The 19,999-nt window shown below is 43.2% G+C and overlaps 1 protein-coding gene across 1 annotated transcript in view; it reads right to left on the reverse strand.

Moving 5' to 3' along the window:
- The window catches only part of FOXJ3 (forkhead box J3), a 170,170-nt gene that overhangs the window by 27,939 nt on the left and 122,232 nt on the right, over positions 1-19,999 (reverse strand). Inside the window, exons 6-8 of the mRNA XM_088453966.1 lie at positions 19,066-19,167; positions 16,725-16,853; positions 4,338-4,497 (exon numbers count right to left, since the gene is read on the reverse strand). Of these exons, the coding sequence (XP_088310092.1) occupies positions 4,338-4,497; positions 16,725-16,853; positions 19,066-19,167 (391 nt within the window). The remainder of the gene's footprint in view (positions 1-4,337; positions 4,498-16,724; positions 16,854-19,065; positions 19,168-19,999) is intronic.

Consider the following 19,999-nt stretch of genomic DNA (forward strand, 5'->3'; position numbering starts at 1 on the left):
CCGGAGTGGGGGTGGAGCCCGGCTGCCTGATGACAGCTGCAGCAGCCAGGCTCAGAGGAGCAGGACTAAGAAGTTCCCTTTCTGGCATGCGTTGTCATAGGTAAGTGAGGGGGAGGGAGGGGCACAGTGTGGGTCAGATGAGGGAAGGGGAGGGGGCAGAGTGTAGGTAAGATGAGGGAAGGGGGAGAGTATAGGAAAGATAAGGGAAGGGGGGCTCAGTGTAGGTGAGATGAGGGAGCACGGTGTGGGTGACATGAACAAAGAGGGAGCATGGTGTGGGTGAGATGAGGGAAGAGGGGGAGTGTAGGTAAGATAAGGGAAGGGGGGCTCAGTGTAGGCGAGATGAGGGAGCACGGTGTGGGTGAGATGGGGCAGAGTGTGGGTGAGATGAGGGAAGAAGGGGAGTGTAGGTAAGATAAGAGAAGGGGGGCTCAGTGTAGGCGAGATGAGGGAGCACGGTGTGGGTGACATGAGGAAAGAGGGAGCACAGTGTGGGTGAGATGAGGAGGCATAGTGTGGGTGAGATGAGGGAAGAGGGGGAGTGTAGGTAAGATAAGGGAAGGGGGGCTCAGTGTAGGCGAGATGAGGGAGCACGGTGTGGGTGACATGAGGAAAGAGGGAGCACGGTGTGGGTGAGATGAGGGGGCATAGTGAGGGGGAGTGTAGGTAAGATAAGGGAAGGGGAGCTCAGTGTAGGCGAGATGAGGGAGCACGGTGTGGGTGAGATGGGGCAGAGTGTGGGTGAGATGAGGGAAGAAGGGGAGTGTAGGTAAGATAAGAGAAGGGGGGCTCAGTGTAGGTGAGATGAGGGAGCACAGTGTGGGTGACATGAGGAAAGAGGGAGCACGGTGTGGGTGAGATAATGCAAAAATAATATATGTTATGATGGCAATAGTAATGTTAGTATAAAGTATATATATATATATATATATATATATATATATATATATATAAACCTCAAAATATCTTATGAAGAAGAAAAATGGGACTAATAAACATTATACTAATATACTAATGCAATCATAACATGTATTCTTTTTACATGTGTATGAGTAAGTGTGTGTGTGTGTGTGTGTGTGTATATATATAGAGAAAGAGAGAGAGTGAGAAAGAGAGATCTTATAACGGCTTCTTTGATGTTCAAGTTATGTCGGTCGGGCGTCAAGTAGCCGGTGAAGTCAAGCTACCGCCGATAGGCAAGTAAGGATCCAGCGCTTGGCAAGCTGAGGACCGGCGCTGACCCCTGCAGGGAAGGGCTGGTGGAGAGGGTACCCTTCTGTGTCTGCCAAGGTCAGCAGAGCAGAAAAGGTTCCAGTGGGACAACCCTTCGTCATTATTGAGAGATATATATATATATATATATATATATATATATATGCACAAGTTTAGGGTCGCACTCACATCATAGATAGTCAACATCACTGGGGTGCATCCAGGACTTGGGGTCCATAAATACAGAGCAGAAAAAAGGAGCACTCACCAGATTTTTCTTAAAGATGTATCAATCAGGTTTATTCCATATAGAGCATATAGGTTAGGCTGGAAGAAAGATATCCCAACGTTTCGGTCCATATAGGGCCATCTTCAGGAGGCACCCCAGTGATGAAGACTCTATCTAGGATGTGAGTGCGACCCTAAACTTGTGCCTATATTGAAGGAAATCTCCTGGTGGAATCTTCTTCTGGTCTGACACCCATCGTTCTCTTAGGCATTTTGCTCAGTATGCCCAGATGCTGTTCTTTTTGCACTTTTTTGTGGGAGTTTTCTAGTGTATTTTTTCTATTTTTCTTGTGTATTGGTCATTCTCTTCATTGCCTCTCTTGTGTGTTGTTTTGTCTTTTTGTATTTGTATTTTTACGGGCTGCCGTCGCGTCACTTCCGGTGTTTGCTGTGCGACACTGGAAGACTGTGTTTGTTCTTAAGTGGTTTCAGGTGAGCTTGATTTAGATTAATGGTATACAGTATGTTCCTGTCCCATTACTGGCCGTGCTCCTGACGAAGGTGGTTGTTACCCCCGAAATGGCTGTGGAGCTGGCTACTATTGGGATGGCGTACATTCACATATGGATATGATGAGTACTTTTCTCATATTTGATTCTACTGATGTTGATTTACCATGATGCTTAAAGCCTCCCTTTTCTCTGCCTTGATGCAGTATATACTATAATGCACTTTACGCTTGTGCACATAAATGTTTTTTCTATTTTTCATTAATCTGGATGTGCTGGCTCTTTTTTTCTATGTACATGTGTGTACATCTACTTATGTGGCTGGCACTCCTCACTATGTGTGTGTGTGTATATATATATATATATATATATATATATATATATATATATAAACGGCACTAGAGAGCATTATTGAAATGTAGCAGAAAGTTGTATTGACAAGGACATCAACGTTTTGGAGCTGCTGCCATGTCGTCAGGACCAAACAGATGATACAAATGAATAACATAACACTTACCCACATATATACCAACACCAAACACCTCCCATCACTGCTCCCACGCTGGTGTCCTGCTTCCGGAAGAGTCATCAAGAAGCAGACTTCCGGTTACTCACCCGGCCGTAACCAGAGGAACCGCAAGCTTGCGTTCCATCTGGACCACTCGGGCAGGTTCCGGATTGCTGCCCTGACTCCACCCAAACAGGAAATCCCAGCTCAAAAATTAAAACAACAAGTAAATAAATACATATATTAATGAATAAATACACAGACCAACCATCAATCCTCTATGGGTAATATGTCACATTACATAGCTCAAATTCCACATATCATATCCAATTCGGAGATCTGTTATTTAACATTAATGACAGCTCAGTGGAAAAAAAAAATCTCCCCACCATACATGGCAAGTACAAAGAAAACCAATAAAGGATATGAGAAAAAACAGAAAAGGATAAAGCAAAATAGAAACAAGTAACACAAATACCATAATACTACATCAAATGTAATAAATTGATAGAAACCACAATACATAATACCAATAGCAGGTTAGTCCCTCACATGGAATTCCAGTTAATTTTATCATTCAACCTTTTAGGGGAAATAGTCCCTAATCTTAGGATCCACCATGCTTCTTTAATGAGGAGAGCCTTAGCTAGAGATATAGGTACATGATCAATGGCAAAATATTTTAAAGATTCCAGAGTGTGGTTCAGATGGAACGTTCAGGTTCGTGTGGTCCAGATGGAACGCAAACTTGCAGTACGGCCTGGTGAGTGACCAGAAGTCTGTTTGTTGATGACTCTTCTGGAAGCAGGACACCAGCGTGGGAGCAGTGACGGGAGGTTTTTGGTGTTGGTATATATGTGGGTAAGTGTTATGTTATTCATTTGTATTATCTGTTTGGTCCTGACGACAGGGCAGCAGCTCTGAAACGTTGCTATTCTTGTCAATACAACTTTTGCTACTTTTAAATAATTCTCTCTAGTGCCATTTTTTTGTGGAGTGGTATATATGCTTATTTGGGCATAGGAGCGAGTTGTTATGTTGGAATGAGTGCCAGCAGAACCATATATATATGTATTTGCAGTAAATATATTTTTCAAAATCCTGGAGTGTTTGTCACGTTTAGTGACTTTGCACCTTGCTCATATATATATATATATATATATATATATGGGTTGGGTACCCTCACCCTCCCCTCAGTGTCCCTATCCTCACCCTCCTTGTAACTCCCCCTCAGTGTCTCTATCCTCACCCTCCCTGTAAATTCACCTCAGTGTCCCTATCCTCACCCTCCCTGTAAATTCACCAGTGTCCCTATCCTCACCCTCCCTGTAAATTCACCAGTGTCCCTATCCTCACCCTCCCTGTAAATTCACCTCAGTGTCCCAGTCCTCACCCTCCCTGTAAATTCACCTCAGTGTCCCTACCCTCACCTCCTCGTAACTTCACCTCAGTGCTTTGCCTTCACGCTCCTTGTAACTACAACTCAGTTTTTCTGCCCTCAAGTGTGACGAATTGGGGGCGTGTCACAAGGACACACCCCCTCCCAGTCAGTCACACCCCCTTTCCAGGAACGCGCGTGCCTTCGGCGCGCACAAGATGACTCTGCCTGCACCTTGGCTCCCTCCCCTGCCCCTGGTCTGGCATGAACACTAATAGGAATAACATTACAATTGTTTGCTGCCTAAATAATGATCACAAACACAGTGCCAAACTTCCAAGGTAACAAGTTCTGGTAATGGGCTGGAACTGGGACCACCCATTACCAAATGTCTAGTTTCGCCTATGGGGAGCATATAAGTAAGAACAGGGCGAGGATGCCCTTTTATTACACTACATTGCTGATTAGAGAATGAAGATTGTTCCATAGCACTATGACCTACCTTGGCTTATAGACTGAGCAAATACATTCTTGTACAGGCTTCGAAATGAATCGCTGAGATCTTCAAAGTTATATTCTGGGAAAAGTTTTTCTCGCTCTGGTGTGTTGTACTGTGACTGCTGCGTTAATGTGGGAGCAGATGGCTCTGGATGGCTTGTTACCTAGGATTGAATGAAAACCACAATGAACACATTTTAAAGACTGTGCAGTCGCTGGTTAACAAAGGTATATACCTCCTAGAGAGTTAAAATACACATCTGTTTTCGCATATTTCCTAGGAAATATATTTATTATGATAGAACACACCATTGTGGAAATTACATGTGAAAAAGCTAATTATCTACAGCAGCGTTTTTCAACCACTGTGAGGAGGCCAATGTAGTGTGTTTTATTCCTGAGGAGGCCAATGTAGTGTGTTTTATTCCTGAGGAGGCCAATGTAGTGTGTTTTATTCCTGTGAAGGTCAATGTGTGCGTTTTATTCCTATGGAGGCCAATGTAGTGTGTTTTATTCCTGTGAAGGTCAATGTGTGCATTTTATTCCTGTGGAGGCCAATGTAGTGTGTTTTATTCCTGTGAAGGTCAATGTGTGCATTTTATTCCTGTGGAGGCCAATGTAGTGTGTTTTATTCCTGTGAAGGCCAATGTGTGCATTTTATTCCTGTGGAGGCCAATGTAGTGTGTTTTATTCCTGTGAAGGCCAATGTGTGCATTTTATTCCTGTGGAGGCCAATGTAGTGTGTTTTATTCCTGTGAAGGTCAATGTGTGCATTTTATTCCTGTGGAGGCCAATGTAGTGTGTTTTATTCCTGTGAAGGTCAATGTGTGCATTTTATTCCTGAATAGGCCAAAATGTGTATTTTATTCCTATGGAGGCCAATGTAGTGTTTTATTCCTGTGTAGGCCAATGTGTATGTATTTTTTTTATGTGGGAGCCAATGTGTATGTTTTTTCATTGGTCGCACACGTCGCATTGCCGAATAGCGTGCCTTGGCAATTTTAAAATCTTGTGTAGTGTGCCTCGAATTGAAAAGGTTGAAAATCACTGAACTACAGTAAGAGGCAAAGAACTTGCTCTCTGAATTCTGCCCAGTGTGTGACTCCTTATACCAAGAATAAGGAAAACGAGAAAAAAAAAAACACTTAACTTGCTGGAACAATAGAACTGGTACGGTCATTCATGTGCAGTTGAACAACAAGTCCAGGCATTACCTATCAACTCATCATACACACGTTGGACAATAGGTTTATATATAATTATTACGCACACATGCACGCAACAACCCACATACAGTAGGTAGCGGACAAAAAAACAAAAACGCCAATTAAAGTCACGTAACCAGGCACTAGGTCACCATGCTCAGACATAGAATTTACCAATGTGATGAGGATGATCCAAACCATACTAGGAAAATGCTCCTCAGCAGATATCAGCGTGATCAAAACCCTCCACTGCTGGAAAAAGCACTGAGAGCCGGAGTGTTCTTTGGGATGTTGCCATAAGTGCACTAGTCTGTTTGCACATTGTGAAAGAGGATTCATGTCACCTTTCTTCACTGCTCGGTAGTCCATTGTCTATGCTATTTGCACCACTGAAGTACAATAACAAATGTGCATCGCCAGTGTCAAGAAAGGTTTATCACCACCACATCCAGCTCTATGGAGTTTTTTGATGAAACGGTCTGCTCGCACCACAGGGTGCAATTTGCATTTGATTGATCTGCCGTTTGCATTATATTCACTCACATTAGAACTGTACCAAAACAATCCATGTGTAATGATTGCCGTTTGAAAGATGACAACACATATTGCAGTCTCGGTAGAGAAGGCAGCAGTTTGTCTGCCACAAGCAGTCTTGGAGCAAATGTAAACATTTGGTCAAGCCAGGTAATGCCAGCTAGCGCCAGCAAAGATACATGGCTCACAGCTATGTATAGCGTGGAGCTGTGTTGAGAATGAACGTAGCCACAGAAAAGCCATTTACTAGACCGTAAAGTGCAGCTGGCAATGTTAGTTTTTGTATTCAGCACTTAGATCATGGAGTTGAAAAGAAAGAAGGTCAAACCTGCCCTTCTCAGTCACTGGAAGAGAGAGTGTGCATTTAGCGTAAAGACACTGAAGTGTTAATGATTTCACAGGTTTAGGGATCTAACCTATCAGGTGCGAGTTGGGTCCTGTGAGCTCACTATGAACTCTCACAGCCAATTTTATCTGCAATCCAATTCCAAACTCGCATTCCTTTTCGAAAGAGATTCCCTATTATTTATTCACCTCTCCCCCTCCCCGAGTTAAAAATGTTGGTACACAGTGCAGAACCTCTGGAACACCACTCACAATGAATAATAATGCATTTATAGGGTTTATATAGCATAATTTGGCCACATTATTTGCTCTAAAATGGGTGTAAATAGTATGGGACATGTATGTGAAAGTGTTGTATTTATGGAAAAGGGTTTTTGAACTTGTAGATGGGACCTAAAAAGTGTTTTTCCAACTTTTTACAAACTTGTATACAAATACTGAAAAAAATAAATTTACAGACATTTTTCTTTACCATAAAACACTGGAAAAACTTTAATTTACTGAAAACACATTTTCCTAAATGACACATATCTGTATCACTGCTATACGTCTCAGTTTATAATGCTTCTTTTTGATGGGGACCAAAATTATTTAGTCATGCCCAGGAGCACCTCTTAGATCTCCTCCACTAACTGATGTGTCACATTATCATAGACACATCATCAGGGTGGGACCTAATAGTACTGGCCAGTCACTGTAAATGCAGGCCTGACCCACCTGTGACTCTCTAGTTCTGGTGAAACTAAAAGTCCCAGCATATCCTCCCACCAATCAGCTGGTAAAGCATGCTGGGACTTGTAGTTTCACCAGGAATCGGTATGTAACGCTGGCTGTCAGGATGCCTCCTGTCAAAATACCGACAGCGGCATCCTGGCGGTTGGTATCCCGACAGGGATTGAGTAAGAATACTTACCCTCACCCTAACCCTCCCTTCTTGTAACCTAATATTTAGTAAATGCACCTTAAGGTGCACATCCACTAGCAGATATTCAGGGTCCATAGGGGGTTCACAGGGTTGACCTTGGGGATGTCCCAAAGCAGTTCAACTAAGGGCGGGGACGCTCCTGTACTGAAAGGAAAACCGGCGCCCGAAGGATACATCCTGAGAGGCGAAGGTGTCAAAAGCATAGAACCACAGAAAGGTCTGGATGAAAGACCACGTTGCTGCCTTACACAGCTGAACAGCCGAGGCGCCACGGCTAGCAGCCCACGAGGGACCCACAGACCGAGTAGAAAGAGCCTTAACAGAGGCTGGAACAGGCAAACCCTCCTGTGCATAAGCCTCACAAATAACCAAACCAGACTGAAGGAGCGCCAAAACCCTAGAAACACGAAACGCCTGAGAATCGTAGTTTCTGGACTCACACCACTGAAAATAAGTATGCCACACTCCTGGCGGAAGCAGGCTTGCGCGCCTGTAGCATTATGCTGATGACTGAGCTGGAAAAACCCCGGTACCTTAAGACTGATGTCTCAAGAGCCACGCCGTCAAAGACAGATGACCCAGATCCGGGTAAAGGTAGGGCCCCTGAGACAACAGGTCCCGACGTTGAGGCAGAGGGAACGGAGCATCGATGGAGAGGCTCCGAAGATCAGAGTACCAAGGACGTCTGGGCCAAGCCGGAGCAACCAGCAGAAGCGTGCCGCCGTCCAGCTTGAATTTCCGAAAGACCCGAGGCAGCAGGGATATCAGAGGGAATAGATACGCCAGCTGAAATGTCCATTTCACTGACAGCGCATCCACCAGGCTTGCGCCAGCGTCTCTGGTCCTGGACCCATACACGGGCAGCTTGTGATTTTCGACGGGAGGCCATGAGGTCCACCTCCGGCAGCCCCCACCTGTCCACGAGTAGTTGAAATACCTCTGGGTGAAGCGACCATTCCCCGGGATGCACGTCGTGACGGCTGAGGAAATCTGCCTCCCAAATGAGGAATCCTGGAATGAAGACTGCCGAGACGGCTGAAAGATGGCACTCCGCCCAAGACCGGATGCGTGACACCTCTGACATCGCTGCTCGACTGCGAGTCCCCCCTTGATGGTTGATGTACGCCACCATGGTGGCGTTGTCGGACTGAATTTGCACGGCTCTTCCTTGAAGAGCGTGACCGGACAACTGGAAGGCCCTGTACACGGCCCGAAGTTCCAGAATGTTGATGGGAAGAACCGCTTCTTCCGCCGTCCAACAGCCCTGAAGTGAAAGTGGACCCGTCACTGCATCCCAACCCCAGAGACTGGCATTTGTCGTGAGCAGAACCCAGTTCGGGATCCAAAAGGGGTGACCCTTGGTGAGATGTAATGTCTGAAGCCACCAAGCAAGCGTCAGGTGCCCCTCCGGAGACAACACCAGCATCTGAGTCCTGATCCGGTGTGGTAACCGGATCCAGAACTGAAAACCGTCAATCAATGCAGAAATGGCTATCGGTTAAAGGCAGACAAACACGTCAGGTGTTTCTTGGAGTACTCACTAAGGCAGGCCCGGGCCAAGACGTTGATTGCGATCTACCTTTAGCTCGCGGAGCTCCCGACGGTAGATTGCGACCAACTTGCTACAGCAACCAGGAATGCTGGTCTCTGAAGCGATCAGAGGCTAAAGAAGCCTCTAATCGCTTCAGAGGCCAGCGTTCCCAGTGATGCAGTGCACGGGTGACGTAGCAATGTGAGGTATCTGCGCGCCTGCTGGATCTAGTTAGATCCAGTCAGCAGCAGTGAAAGTGGGATCGCTGACCGTGTAGATCGGTGCCCAGCGTGAAGACAGGCAAGTACTGGACAGGGGAGTGGGGCCTGTTCTACATTGGGAGGGGGCACCAGTACTGGGGGCACAGCATAAGGGGTACTACTGGGGGCACTGCATAAGAGGCTCTAATACAGGGGGCATTGCATAATGGGCATAACTACAGGGGCACTGCATAAGGGGCTCTAATCCAGGGGTCTCTAATACAGCGGGCATTGCATAAGGGTCTCTAATACAGGGGGCATTGCATAATGGGAACAACTACAGGGGGCATTGCATAAGGTGCTCTAATACAGAGGGCACTGTATAATGAGCACAACTACAGGGGCATTGCATAAGGGGCTCTAATACAGGGGCATTGCGTAAGGGGCTCTAATACAGGGGCATAGCAGAAGGGGCATAGCAGAAGGGGCTCTAATACAGGGGGCACAACTATAGGGGGCATTGCATAAGGGGCTCTAATACAGGGGGCACTGTATAATGGGCACAACTACAGGGGCATTGCATAAGGGGCTCTAATACAGGGGCATTGCATAAGGGGCTCTAATACAGGGGCATAGCAGAAGGGACTCTAATACAGGGGGCATTGCATAAGGGAAACAACTACAGGGGGCATTGCATAAGGGACTCTACTACAGGGAGAACTGCATAATGGGCACAACTACAGGGGGCATTGCATAAAGGGTACAACTACAGAGGGAACTGCATAATGGACACTACTATGTGATCTAATGTAAATAAGGTTGTTCTGCTGTGTGGAGTAATTTGAATTGGGGATACGATGTGTGATTTTGGCAGGACAGACCCCATGACCCTTGCTGCAAGGTCACGCCCCCTTTTTTGCATATCATGCCCCCTTTTTCAGGCTTGATAGATCACAAAAGGTTTTTAGTTTTAAAAGTAGATCACTGAGTCCAAAAGTCTGGCCAGCCCTGCACTAAGGTGTAGAAGAATGGATTGCACCCACTTACAGCAGCTGCCTATAGACTCTCTGCTAGCATATTACATAGACCCTATGCTCTATTCAACGCGGGATCTCTACTTTTTACTAAACGGCGGCCAGCACCTTCACAAAACAGCTTCTAACAGTCTGTTACTCTCGCTAGCATCGGCTACCGTATGGCTTTACAGCCTGCATGATCTGTTCATAACTGGCATTTTATTCTCCACATATATTGCTGCCGGCACTTATACACAGCTGCTTCAGACAGTCTCAGTCAACCCTGCTGACAGCGGCCAGTGCACTGCTACACAGACTGCCTGGTCTGTATAACACTGGCTATTGATTCTCCACAAGATTTCCACCATCTTTGGATTCTTTTAAAGTGCCAGCTTGCTACACTAAGAGCCAGTGGCGGAACTAGAGAGTGGTGGGCTCAGGTGCAAGAATATGCCCCCCCCCCATTCTTGGCACCCTGCACCCCAACATCTGAGACACAAAACCACATAAGAAAAACAAGAGACGTTAGTACCTTGTTGCATTGTTTACTTCCTTTCAAGCATGTGTACAGTACAACATAATATGACCACATACACAACATATTTTTCAATAAGAAAATTTTGGCCTAGGGCTGCTATGAAAAATATTCTGAAACTCTAGGGTGCCGTGACTAGACAGTCTTTATATCATGCAGCAATGGTCACTGCTACTGCAGCAGCATCCTAAATAAAGGACATATATAGGGGTATTCAATATGGGAGCGAAAACTCTGTTTTTGCGATGTTTTCGCACCTATGACATCATTATCGCAGGTTTTGCTTTTACACGGTATTCAATTTCAAAGACTTTTCGCAGGTTCGAAAAGTCTTTGAAAAAAAACGGGGATAACTTTTCACCACTGAATAGGTGGCGAAAAAAAGTGCAGAATTGGGGTTTAGGGGTGCAGGCTTAAAAAAAATAGCCTGCACCCTTCAGAATGACCCCTTCTGTGTCAAAGAAAAAGAAAAAAAATCGGGACACCCCAAAAAAAGCACTTTGAATTTTGGGTGGCAAAAAAAAAATGTTGGGGAACAAACTTAAAAAATAGCGAACTTGATTCTGGGGGGGTCCCCAAGTATGCCCCAGGTGTTTTTTTTCATTGCAGCTCCTTGTGGCAGGTGGGTTTTTCACGATTTTTTCAAGTCTCTTTAGCAACTTTAAAATATGCTGACCCCCATTTTCAAGTATCCCAAATTTGCTGGACAGAATTATTTTTCCCCCCAAAAAAATCTAAATGCTCTTCTGCACCACTTTCTTTAAAGTCGCATTTATGCACTTGCCGCGCCTATTAGAAACCCTTACTTCCTTCAGGAGTTAAAAATGGGGGTACCCATAGTGATCCCCCATGTGTAGACATCTTTAGGGTGGTCCCTAGAATATTTCCCGAAAATTCCCGTTTTTGCTATCCTGTAAAAAAAATTTGTAAAAATTTTCAAAAAAAATTACATAAGGTCCCCCCCCCCCCCAAAAGCCAAACCAGCCCCAGGCTTGCAGCCAGCGGTGGTTTCTAAAAATACGGAGAACAAAATGTTTAGGGTTCCACCGTATTTTAGAAACCAATACCAGGCTGCAAGGACTAGTGCTGATTTTAAATATAGGGGGCAAAAACGACGTGGGGTACCCCCTATATTTAAGACCTGCACCAGACCCAACCGACCGGGGTGTAATGCCACAGCCCGGAGACCCAATCACCAGGGCTCCAGGTCCAAAGCATTACACCCCAAGTCGGTCAGCACAAGCTGATCTAGGGGGGAGTTGGGGACCCCCAAAAAAGGGTCCCCCCTCTCCCGAGCACCACAGGCTTACGCTGAAGCCTGGGGCTCATCCCCATACCCCTGGAGCAGTGGGTTTGGGGGTAATAGGGGGGCCAAATAATGTTAACACTTGTACTTTACAGTGGAACTACAAGTGCCAGCATGCCTGCCATTTTGCACTTGTGGAACTACAAGTGCCAGCAGACATGCGGCACCTGTAATTTCACTGTAACATAAATAGTTAAAAAAAGACAAAACACACACACCATGCCCAGTATAAGTTTATTACATACACCTACCCATTCACACATACTTACCTATACCAGATGTTCGGTCCCCTTGTCCAAGTAGAATATCCAAAAAACATGGCCCTGCAAGAAAGATTTCATTCTCACCTACATCCAGCACTGGTCTCCGCAGTAATCCATGGGATTTAAAAAAAAAAAAAAACGCATTTAGCCGAGCCACGCAACACTATACCTATATTTAAAACCCACCTATATATAAAACCAGTACTAGTCCCTGCAGCCTGGTGTTGGTTTCTAAAATATGGTGGAACCCTACACATTTTGTTCCCTGTATTTTTAGAAACCACCACTGGCTGCAAGCCTGGGGCTGGTTTGGCTTTTGGGGGGGACCTTATGTCATTTTTTTTGTAATTTTTTACTAATTTATTTTTACAGGTTAACTAAAACGGGAATTTTCGAGAAATATTCTAGGGACCCCCTAAAGATGTCTACACATGGGGGATCACTATGTGTACCCCCATTTTTAACTACTGAAGGAAGTCAGGGTTTCTAATAGCGGCGGCAGGAAAAAACACCTTGCAAAGCTATTTAAAAACCCAACTTTCTTTTGCAGGCAAAAACGGGGTTACCCATAGTGATCCCCCATGTCTGGACATATTTAGGGGGGTCCCAGGCATATTTCCCGAAAATTCACGTTTTTTTCCTTAAATGGGGTCAAGGGTCATTTTTTAAAAAACAGGGATAATTTTTTTAAGCACTATAGCAAGTGAAAAAAAATGCAGAATAGGGTTTTAGGGGTGTAGGCTTATAAAAAAAATAGCCTGTAGTTTTGGGAATGTCCCCTTAAAAGGAAATGTTCAAAAAAAAAAGTCCAAAAAAAAAATCGGGACACCCTTTAAAAAAAATAATAAAAAAATTTGGGTTTAAAAGAAAAAAAAAAAAATTAGGTAAAAAAAAAAAACAAAGTAAAAAAATTATTTCTGGTGGGGTCCCCAAGTATGGGGCGGGTGTTTTTTTCATTGCGCAAAGTAGCGGCAGGTGCATTTTTGCAGAATTTTTAAAAATTACCTTTAGGGACTTAAACATATGCTAGTACCCATTTTCATGTACCCCAAATTTAATGAGACCACTTAAAAAAAACGAAAAAAAAAACCTAAGTGCTCTTCTGCATCACTTCTTCAATGTCGGGAAAAAAAACACCTGCACGGCTATTTAATAGTGAACCCCAAGGTCTGAACATCTTTAGGGGGCTCCTACAATTAATTCCTGAAAATACAAGTTTTTTTTCGCCGATCCAAGTATCGCCGGGTCCCGTATTCGACAATTTCAAATTGAATACGGGGGATAAGCGGGAGCGCGCGTGATACTTTTTCGCTGGCAAAACCTCCGATGTGCGGTGAAAACCTCGCTGGCGAGGTTAACGTTTCATATTGAATACCCCTCACAGTATGCAAGAAACAAACAAACAGCTTTGTTAAACTTTGTTGGTTGGAAAGAAGCTTGGAGGGGAGGGCCGTAATTTAAGCAGGAGAGCGGAGGGGCGGAGAGTGTGGCCCCTCCTGAGGGCCTCCTCCCCCTCTGGCTGGGCCGTTCAAGGCAACAGGAGTCCGACTGCAGTGCTAAGGCTGGGGGAGGAGCTGGCCCATTCACGTCACTCAGGCTCAGCCCCCACCAGCTCTTCAGCACAGTTTAGAACTTTGGAGCAGTAAGTATGTGGCAGGGAGCAGGACTAGGAATAGCACTATAGATGAGAGGGGAGGAGAGAGGCCCCTCCTTCCCCTCCGACAGGGACCCGAACTTCCTGTCAGCGGCAATGGCATGGGCTCCGTACTTAGATACAGTAGGGCCCGGGGGACACAGGCGGCAGGTGCAGCGGTGCCGTCGAATGCAGGCAGCCATGGGCCCCTGCAACACAGCGGTCCCCGCTGCTAAGAGCTAATTTAGTTTAACCGCTGACACTCCCAACAACACAGACCAGAATTCGGCAAGACATACCACCTGGTCTGCTTTTTACCGGTACCAATACATCTAGACCTCAACTTTACAATTACTGTAAGTTAACCTGTGGGATATATACAGTAACTATTGTTTAGTTGCTGTATTCTCCAAAAATATTGGCCAGAACTGTGCTATACAGACTACATGGTCTCTTATTTACAAGCATTTACGCCGATACATTGCGGTTATCAGTCTTGTGACTTTTTACAACATCCAGCATGTTATGAAAGGAGCCCGTTGGTTGTAATATCAAATGCTCTACACAAGGATCATATGGAATCATAAATGTCAGTGTGGAGACACTGAGGGACATAATTGAAGTCTACATATATTTACATTTTTACCATTCAAGCAAATGACAGTCGATTATATGATTTTAAACACTGAAAAAAGGATAAATTTTTTTTTTCAAATTTGTGTGTTTTAACCAATTTGTCTGAACAACCATTTTTGGCTATTTTCCAGTGTTTGTGAGCAAATGGACGATTGTCATTTGCTACCATACATTACCAGGTTTTCATTCCAACCAGCCAGATTGGACAGATATCTGACAGATAATTGTATAGTGGATGCCCAGCTTTAGAAGTTTCCGTGTGTTTATGATTGCATCAGATGGTTTTAGCTCCCACTTCTAGTTGTTATTCAGACTGATTGCTACATATGTATTAGTTCATTTACAGATAGATTACACTAATATATTAGAGGTCCACTTGCCAGATGACTTTTTAATGTAATTTTTTTCTATTACATAGAACATACAGTATGTCCTTCTATATTATTTGATTTTATTTTTATTTATAGGGGGAAATTCAATTCAGAGCGGTGTTTATCCCGCAGCTACTGTAATTGAATGTGTTGCCCGAATAAATAGCTGCTGGAACCCGGCTCGTTATGCCCCATAGGGCAAAAGGAGCTGCAAGAATCATATGCAGACTTTTCTTTTTAAAGCATGGGGAAACCCATAGATTCCAGCACTTTGTGAAGAATCTTTGGGTTAGCACGCATAAACACATGGTTTACCGCACTGGGAAAATGCAGATTTTAATTGAATGGCTCCAGGCACGAAACCCGGAACTATTCCCCGCACCTAATTAAATCCCCCCCATAGCTGTATTGTTTTTTTTTCTGAATATTTATTAAATTATAATTACTTTTACATTTGCACTCCCTCTCCTTTTTTACTCTTGTTCTTACCTATTTGGGCTTCAACTTCCTAATTGTTATCTTAGCAGCATTTGGTTATTTCCCTTTGTTTTTAAATTCCTTGAGACGCACCTGGTTTCATTTTTTATTATTTTTCTAGTTATTCAGGCATTAGCCCCAGTCTGATGTTCCAACAAATATTTTTTGGAAAATTTCGACTCTCCTTTTAAACAAAATCGATTGACTTTGAAATCCTACTTTTCTTTGTTATTATTTCTTATATAACCGTGAACTTCTAAAGAAGTGTAGGGTGGATTTCACACAGGATACTTCTCTTGTTTACTGGTCTGCAAGATAGCATGCATAGGGTACTGTAGGTATGTGCAGTGTATAACCAACTATTAGAGTAATTGTAAAGGAACACAATTATTAGATAAGGTAGCTGGTGGTGCCCCCTAGAGTCAGATATAGAATGCTAAAGTAGGACAGGAGACTCTTTGTAAGGGCACTCTTATTAATTGGATGAAATGTTTTTGATTAAAACTTACATGTTATTTAATATAAAGTATTAATGTGAGTAGAGGTTGTACAAGAAAATAATATTTTCACATCTGACAGAACTATGAAGCTGTGCATATAGAAAAGATTTATATGACAATTGTAGATCAATGTCACATGTCAAAACAAAGGCAAAAATAATGTCTCTCTCATGGATGTTTAAACATCTATTCTGGACCTGAATGGCACATATGAAAAGGAAAAGTTATTCCAATATTGATATTGTACTCCAAGGGTGCAGTGGGTAAAAGTAAACACATTTTGTTTCACTTTGTTTAGATAGACATGGTAAGGGTCCCATAGTATAAGACTTAGATTATAGCACACAGGAATATAAAAAATATATACAATGCTATATGTGAAATTGATATCAAATAAAATATAATTACTGCTTTTAACAATCTTGTCCCATGCATGTGATAGGTCAGTATACGTATACAAAGGAAACCAGCATTTATGTTTTATTTTATATCAATTTCACACAACATAACCGTGAACTTACAACACTACATAACAGTTGTATGTGTGATATGTATTTGTTGCTTGACTCTATCCCAATTAGAAAATGTGTACTCTGAAAGAAAGTGTCCTTTACACATACAATCTTATCAGTGTTTCAACCTTGTCCGATAACTATGCCGCCATTGTTTCTCAATCCTACTTTGCTTTATGTCTAGTGATTAATGTGCCTTGTACTTCAGCATTAGCCCTATGCAATTCTAAACACGGCATAAAACCCAAACATAGACTTTGCTTGGTTGAAGTGTCAGTGATTTATGTCAAGTGCGCCTAGTAAAACACATTACAGCTTGTGAAAGTAACATTTTGAAAGCCAGTATTGTTATTGTTGGATGAAAACGTGTGAAACAAGAATGTATGGAGGTGGTCTGCTCACCGGCGTATAACTATGTACACTGCCAACACTGTTCAAGTTTAGGGACGACACACTCTGATCAGAAAGGCTGTTGTTAAGGCTACTTCGAGGACTGTCATTGCCATCCTGACTTGTGTTGAATAAAGTTACCTAGAAGGGAAAAAAGGTACAATAACATTTGTTAAATAGATTGTACCTTCTGATCATCGCAGCCAAAAGTGAGAAAGTGCACTCTTTGTAGAAATAGAATTGCCGCAAGTAGGAGTATCCTAGTTTGGTCTGAAAGAGGGTTGTTAGCCCTGCCCCCTCACAGACAAACATTGCTAGGAGCAGTGATCCCACTCATAATCACTGCTGTTAGGAAGATTGGAGAATAATGATTTGTTTGATTGCGGGGCCATAATGGCCGGAGCACCCTGAGGATGCTCCGGGAGCTGTAAGTGCAGCCGTGTGACCGTCTAAAGTGTTCTAAGGACGCTCCAGGTGCCACTGCTGCATAGATCCTGACTGCAGGGTGCTATTCTAGGCACCCTGCTAGCCAGATGAGGCCAGCAGAAAAAAGCTCCGAGGGCCAGACCAAATGATTCCGGAGGCTTTATACGGCCCCCAGGCCTGAGGTTCCCCATACTTGCTTTAATGGAACTTGTTTTCTGCCTCCCTGTTTCACTGCAGCAGAGAAGCAAGTTTCTAAGCTCACTCCGAATACAGTAATAAAGCGCTTCACGCAAAATAAAAAATTGCTACATAATTTACACATAACAATGATGTAGTTGATTATTTAAACATGAACAAGGCTAAACCAAGCAGAAAAACTGTATTTTAATAAAAGGGGTGATACTAAAGAAGTATGGTTGCCTTTTTTTTTTTCGTTAAAGCTTTTGCACGGTTCACCTCTGGATACTTTTCCTCCAATCGGCATCCCGGCATGCGGGACGCAGACTGTCTGAATACCGGCACCAACATCCCGAAAGTAAGTAGCAAAGTGTTAGGGGGAGGTTAGGGTGCGGGCTTAGGCATTAGGGGGAGGGTTAGGCACCAGTTAGGGAGTATTAGGATTAGGGTGCGGGAAGGGGGAGGTTAAGTTTAGGCACTGGGGGGGGAGGGTTAGGGTAGGGGTTGGAAAAATACTTACCTGTCTTCCCTATGGGTGTCGGGATTCTGGCTGTCGATATGCCACTGTCTGTATTCTGAACAGCAGCATCCCAACAGCCGGGATTTCATACCCAACCCCACCTAGACATACTTCTAGTTTGCATAGAACTTGAGCAAGCACCTTGAAGCGCACTATACAGGCTGTCCTGGTGCAAAAGCAAGATGTACTGTGCTGTTAATGTAAACCTAAAATTCAACTTGTGCTGCACAGTTAAATCTAAAATTCAATTAGTTTACACAAAGAAATTCAAACAGCCTCCAGTCATAGAAGGACTATTTATTTAAAGTAATTTCTAACATTTCCAAATGTTCTTAAATCAGTAAATAACTCCCCTAATAAATGTATGCTCAGCACTTCTGCAAAGCATTTACTTGAACCATGCTGCTCGGTTAGAGAAGTACCTCCCTTATATCACAGTAATCTGCTGAAAGGAATGAGAGCATGCAGTGCGCATATAAAGCTTTGTGCAAGAATAACTATAAACATATAAAAATAATTCAACACAGTAATACAGTCTAAAAGTATATATTAACTTCAAATAGTGACTTTACTTTCTAACTGGTGGGTTACTCCTATGTATGTCATTGAGGGGGGTAGGCAAACCAGTTGGAAATACCTAAGCAACAAACTTGATCGTGTTCAGTGCTAACTAAATCTGACCCAACCACTTGCCGAGACCCCCACACTAAAGGTGCATACACACTTAACGATTTTTTTTATTTTTAACTAGAACGACGTCGTTTCTGAGTTATAACGATGAACGATTATCATTCATGTGCGTACCCATTTGTAGTTTGTTCTGACTGACCAACTGAACGATTTTCATTAAGGGAAGTTACAAAAATCGTTTGTAGTTCAAAAAATCGTTCATTACACTTTCAAAAATCTGACAGAAAATCGTTCAGGAAATCGTTAGTAACAAAATCGTTGTGTGTGTATGCAGCTTTATAGGGAAGGGTTACTTCCGACATCACAGAGGTCTGCTTGTGTGTCTGGAATGGGACCCCATCAACAAGCTGTGGTTGTTCGGAGCCAAATTTATGGGGATATGGTGCCAGTTGGAATATGTAGGTGGATTACATATTAAGGATAATAAGGTAGCAGGAGGACAGCATACTATAAGTGCAGCTATGGTGAGTACATGTGTAAAATGGAGGTAGGACGCTCACTCCGGTGACCATGCTATGTTATACTGAATAGAGTAGTTACTTTGTTAGTCACAGTGTTGATAGCCAGGTTCGGAGAGGCACTTCCAGAGATTATACAATCCATTCCCAAGGAATCGGAATCTATGCTGTATGGTGTTGAGGCCTGAAATAGTGAAAACAAAATTATTAATGTATTTTGAATTCATGAAAAAAAACATAAAAATAGAGAAAATGCCCAGATGAAAAAATCGGCAAAGTCCTACACACATTTGCACCACACCTGCGATTCATAAACACTGTATCCCAGTGTAACCCATAGGCATGGTACAATGCAATGCAGCTTTGAAACCCAAATCAAGGTGTGTAGATATCTTATGGTCTAATTCTTATGTCCATTCAAGAGCAGTGTTATCTATGTACATATTATTATTACTGATGGTCCCTAGTTCTCTCTGTTCCTGGCTTTTAGTATGTGCTGTATGGCTGTAATCTGGTAACATAAAGAGAGGAATGCCTAATTAGAGCAGTTGTACAAGGAGTCCTTAAGGCTTTATATTTATTTATATGTATAAACTAACTGCTGTAGTTTGCTACAATATTGCTGCCAATTGTTTTTGCATAAATCGGGCTTAGAGTGGGGATACATACAGCTATGGGATCTAGAATACCTAATATTTAGGAATTGCGGCATTCTACAATTATTTATCTCTATAATTCAAATCACTAATCCTAAAATATAAAAAATCACACTAACTTTCATGTAATGATTATCTCTACATTTCCCCCCGATGTCCACCCCTCCTTACTCATTTATTTAACGGTGCTCATCCCAGTGACATTGGGAGCTTTATTTTGTGACCAAGTCTTTGTATATAGATAATTGCTTCTGTTCTGTGGTTCTCTCACATATTTCTTTCTGAACTCTCTGTATAATGATTTCTAGGGGGAAAACCCATCATTGTATAGAAATAAAAAAACACATTAAACCTTATTAC

This window comes from Taudactylus pleione, unplaced genomic scaffold, assembly GCF_031769625.1.
Source record: "Taudactylus pleione unplaced genomic scaffold, aTauple2 ptg000604l, whole genome shotgun sequence".
Lineage (NCBI taxonomy): Eukaryota > Metazoa > Chordata > Amphibia > Anura > Myobatrachidae > Taudactylus > Taudactylus pleione.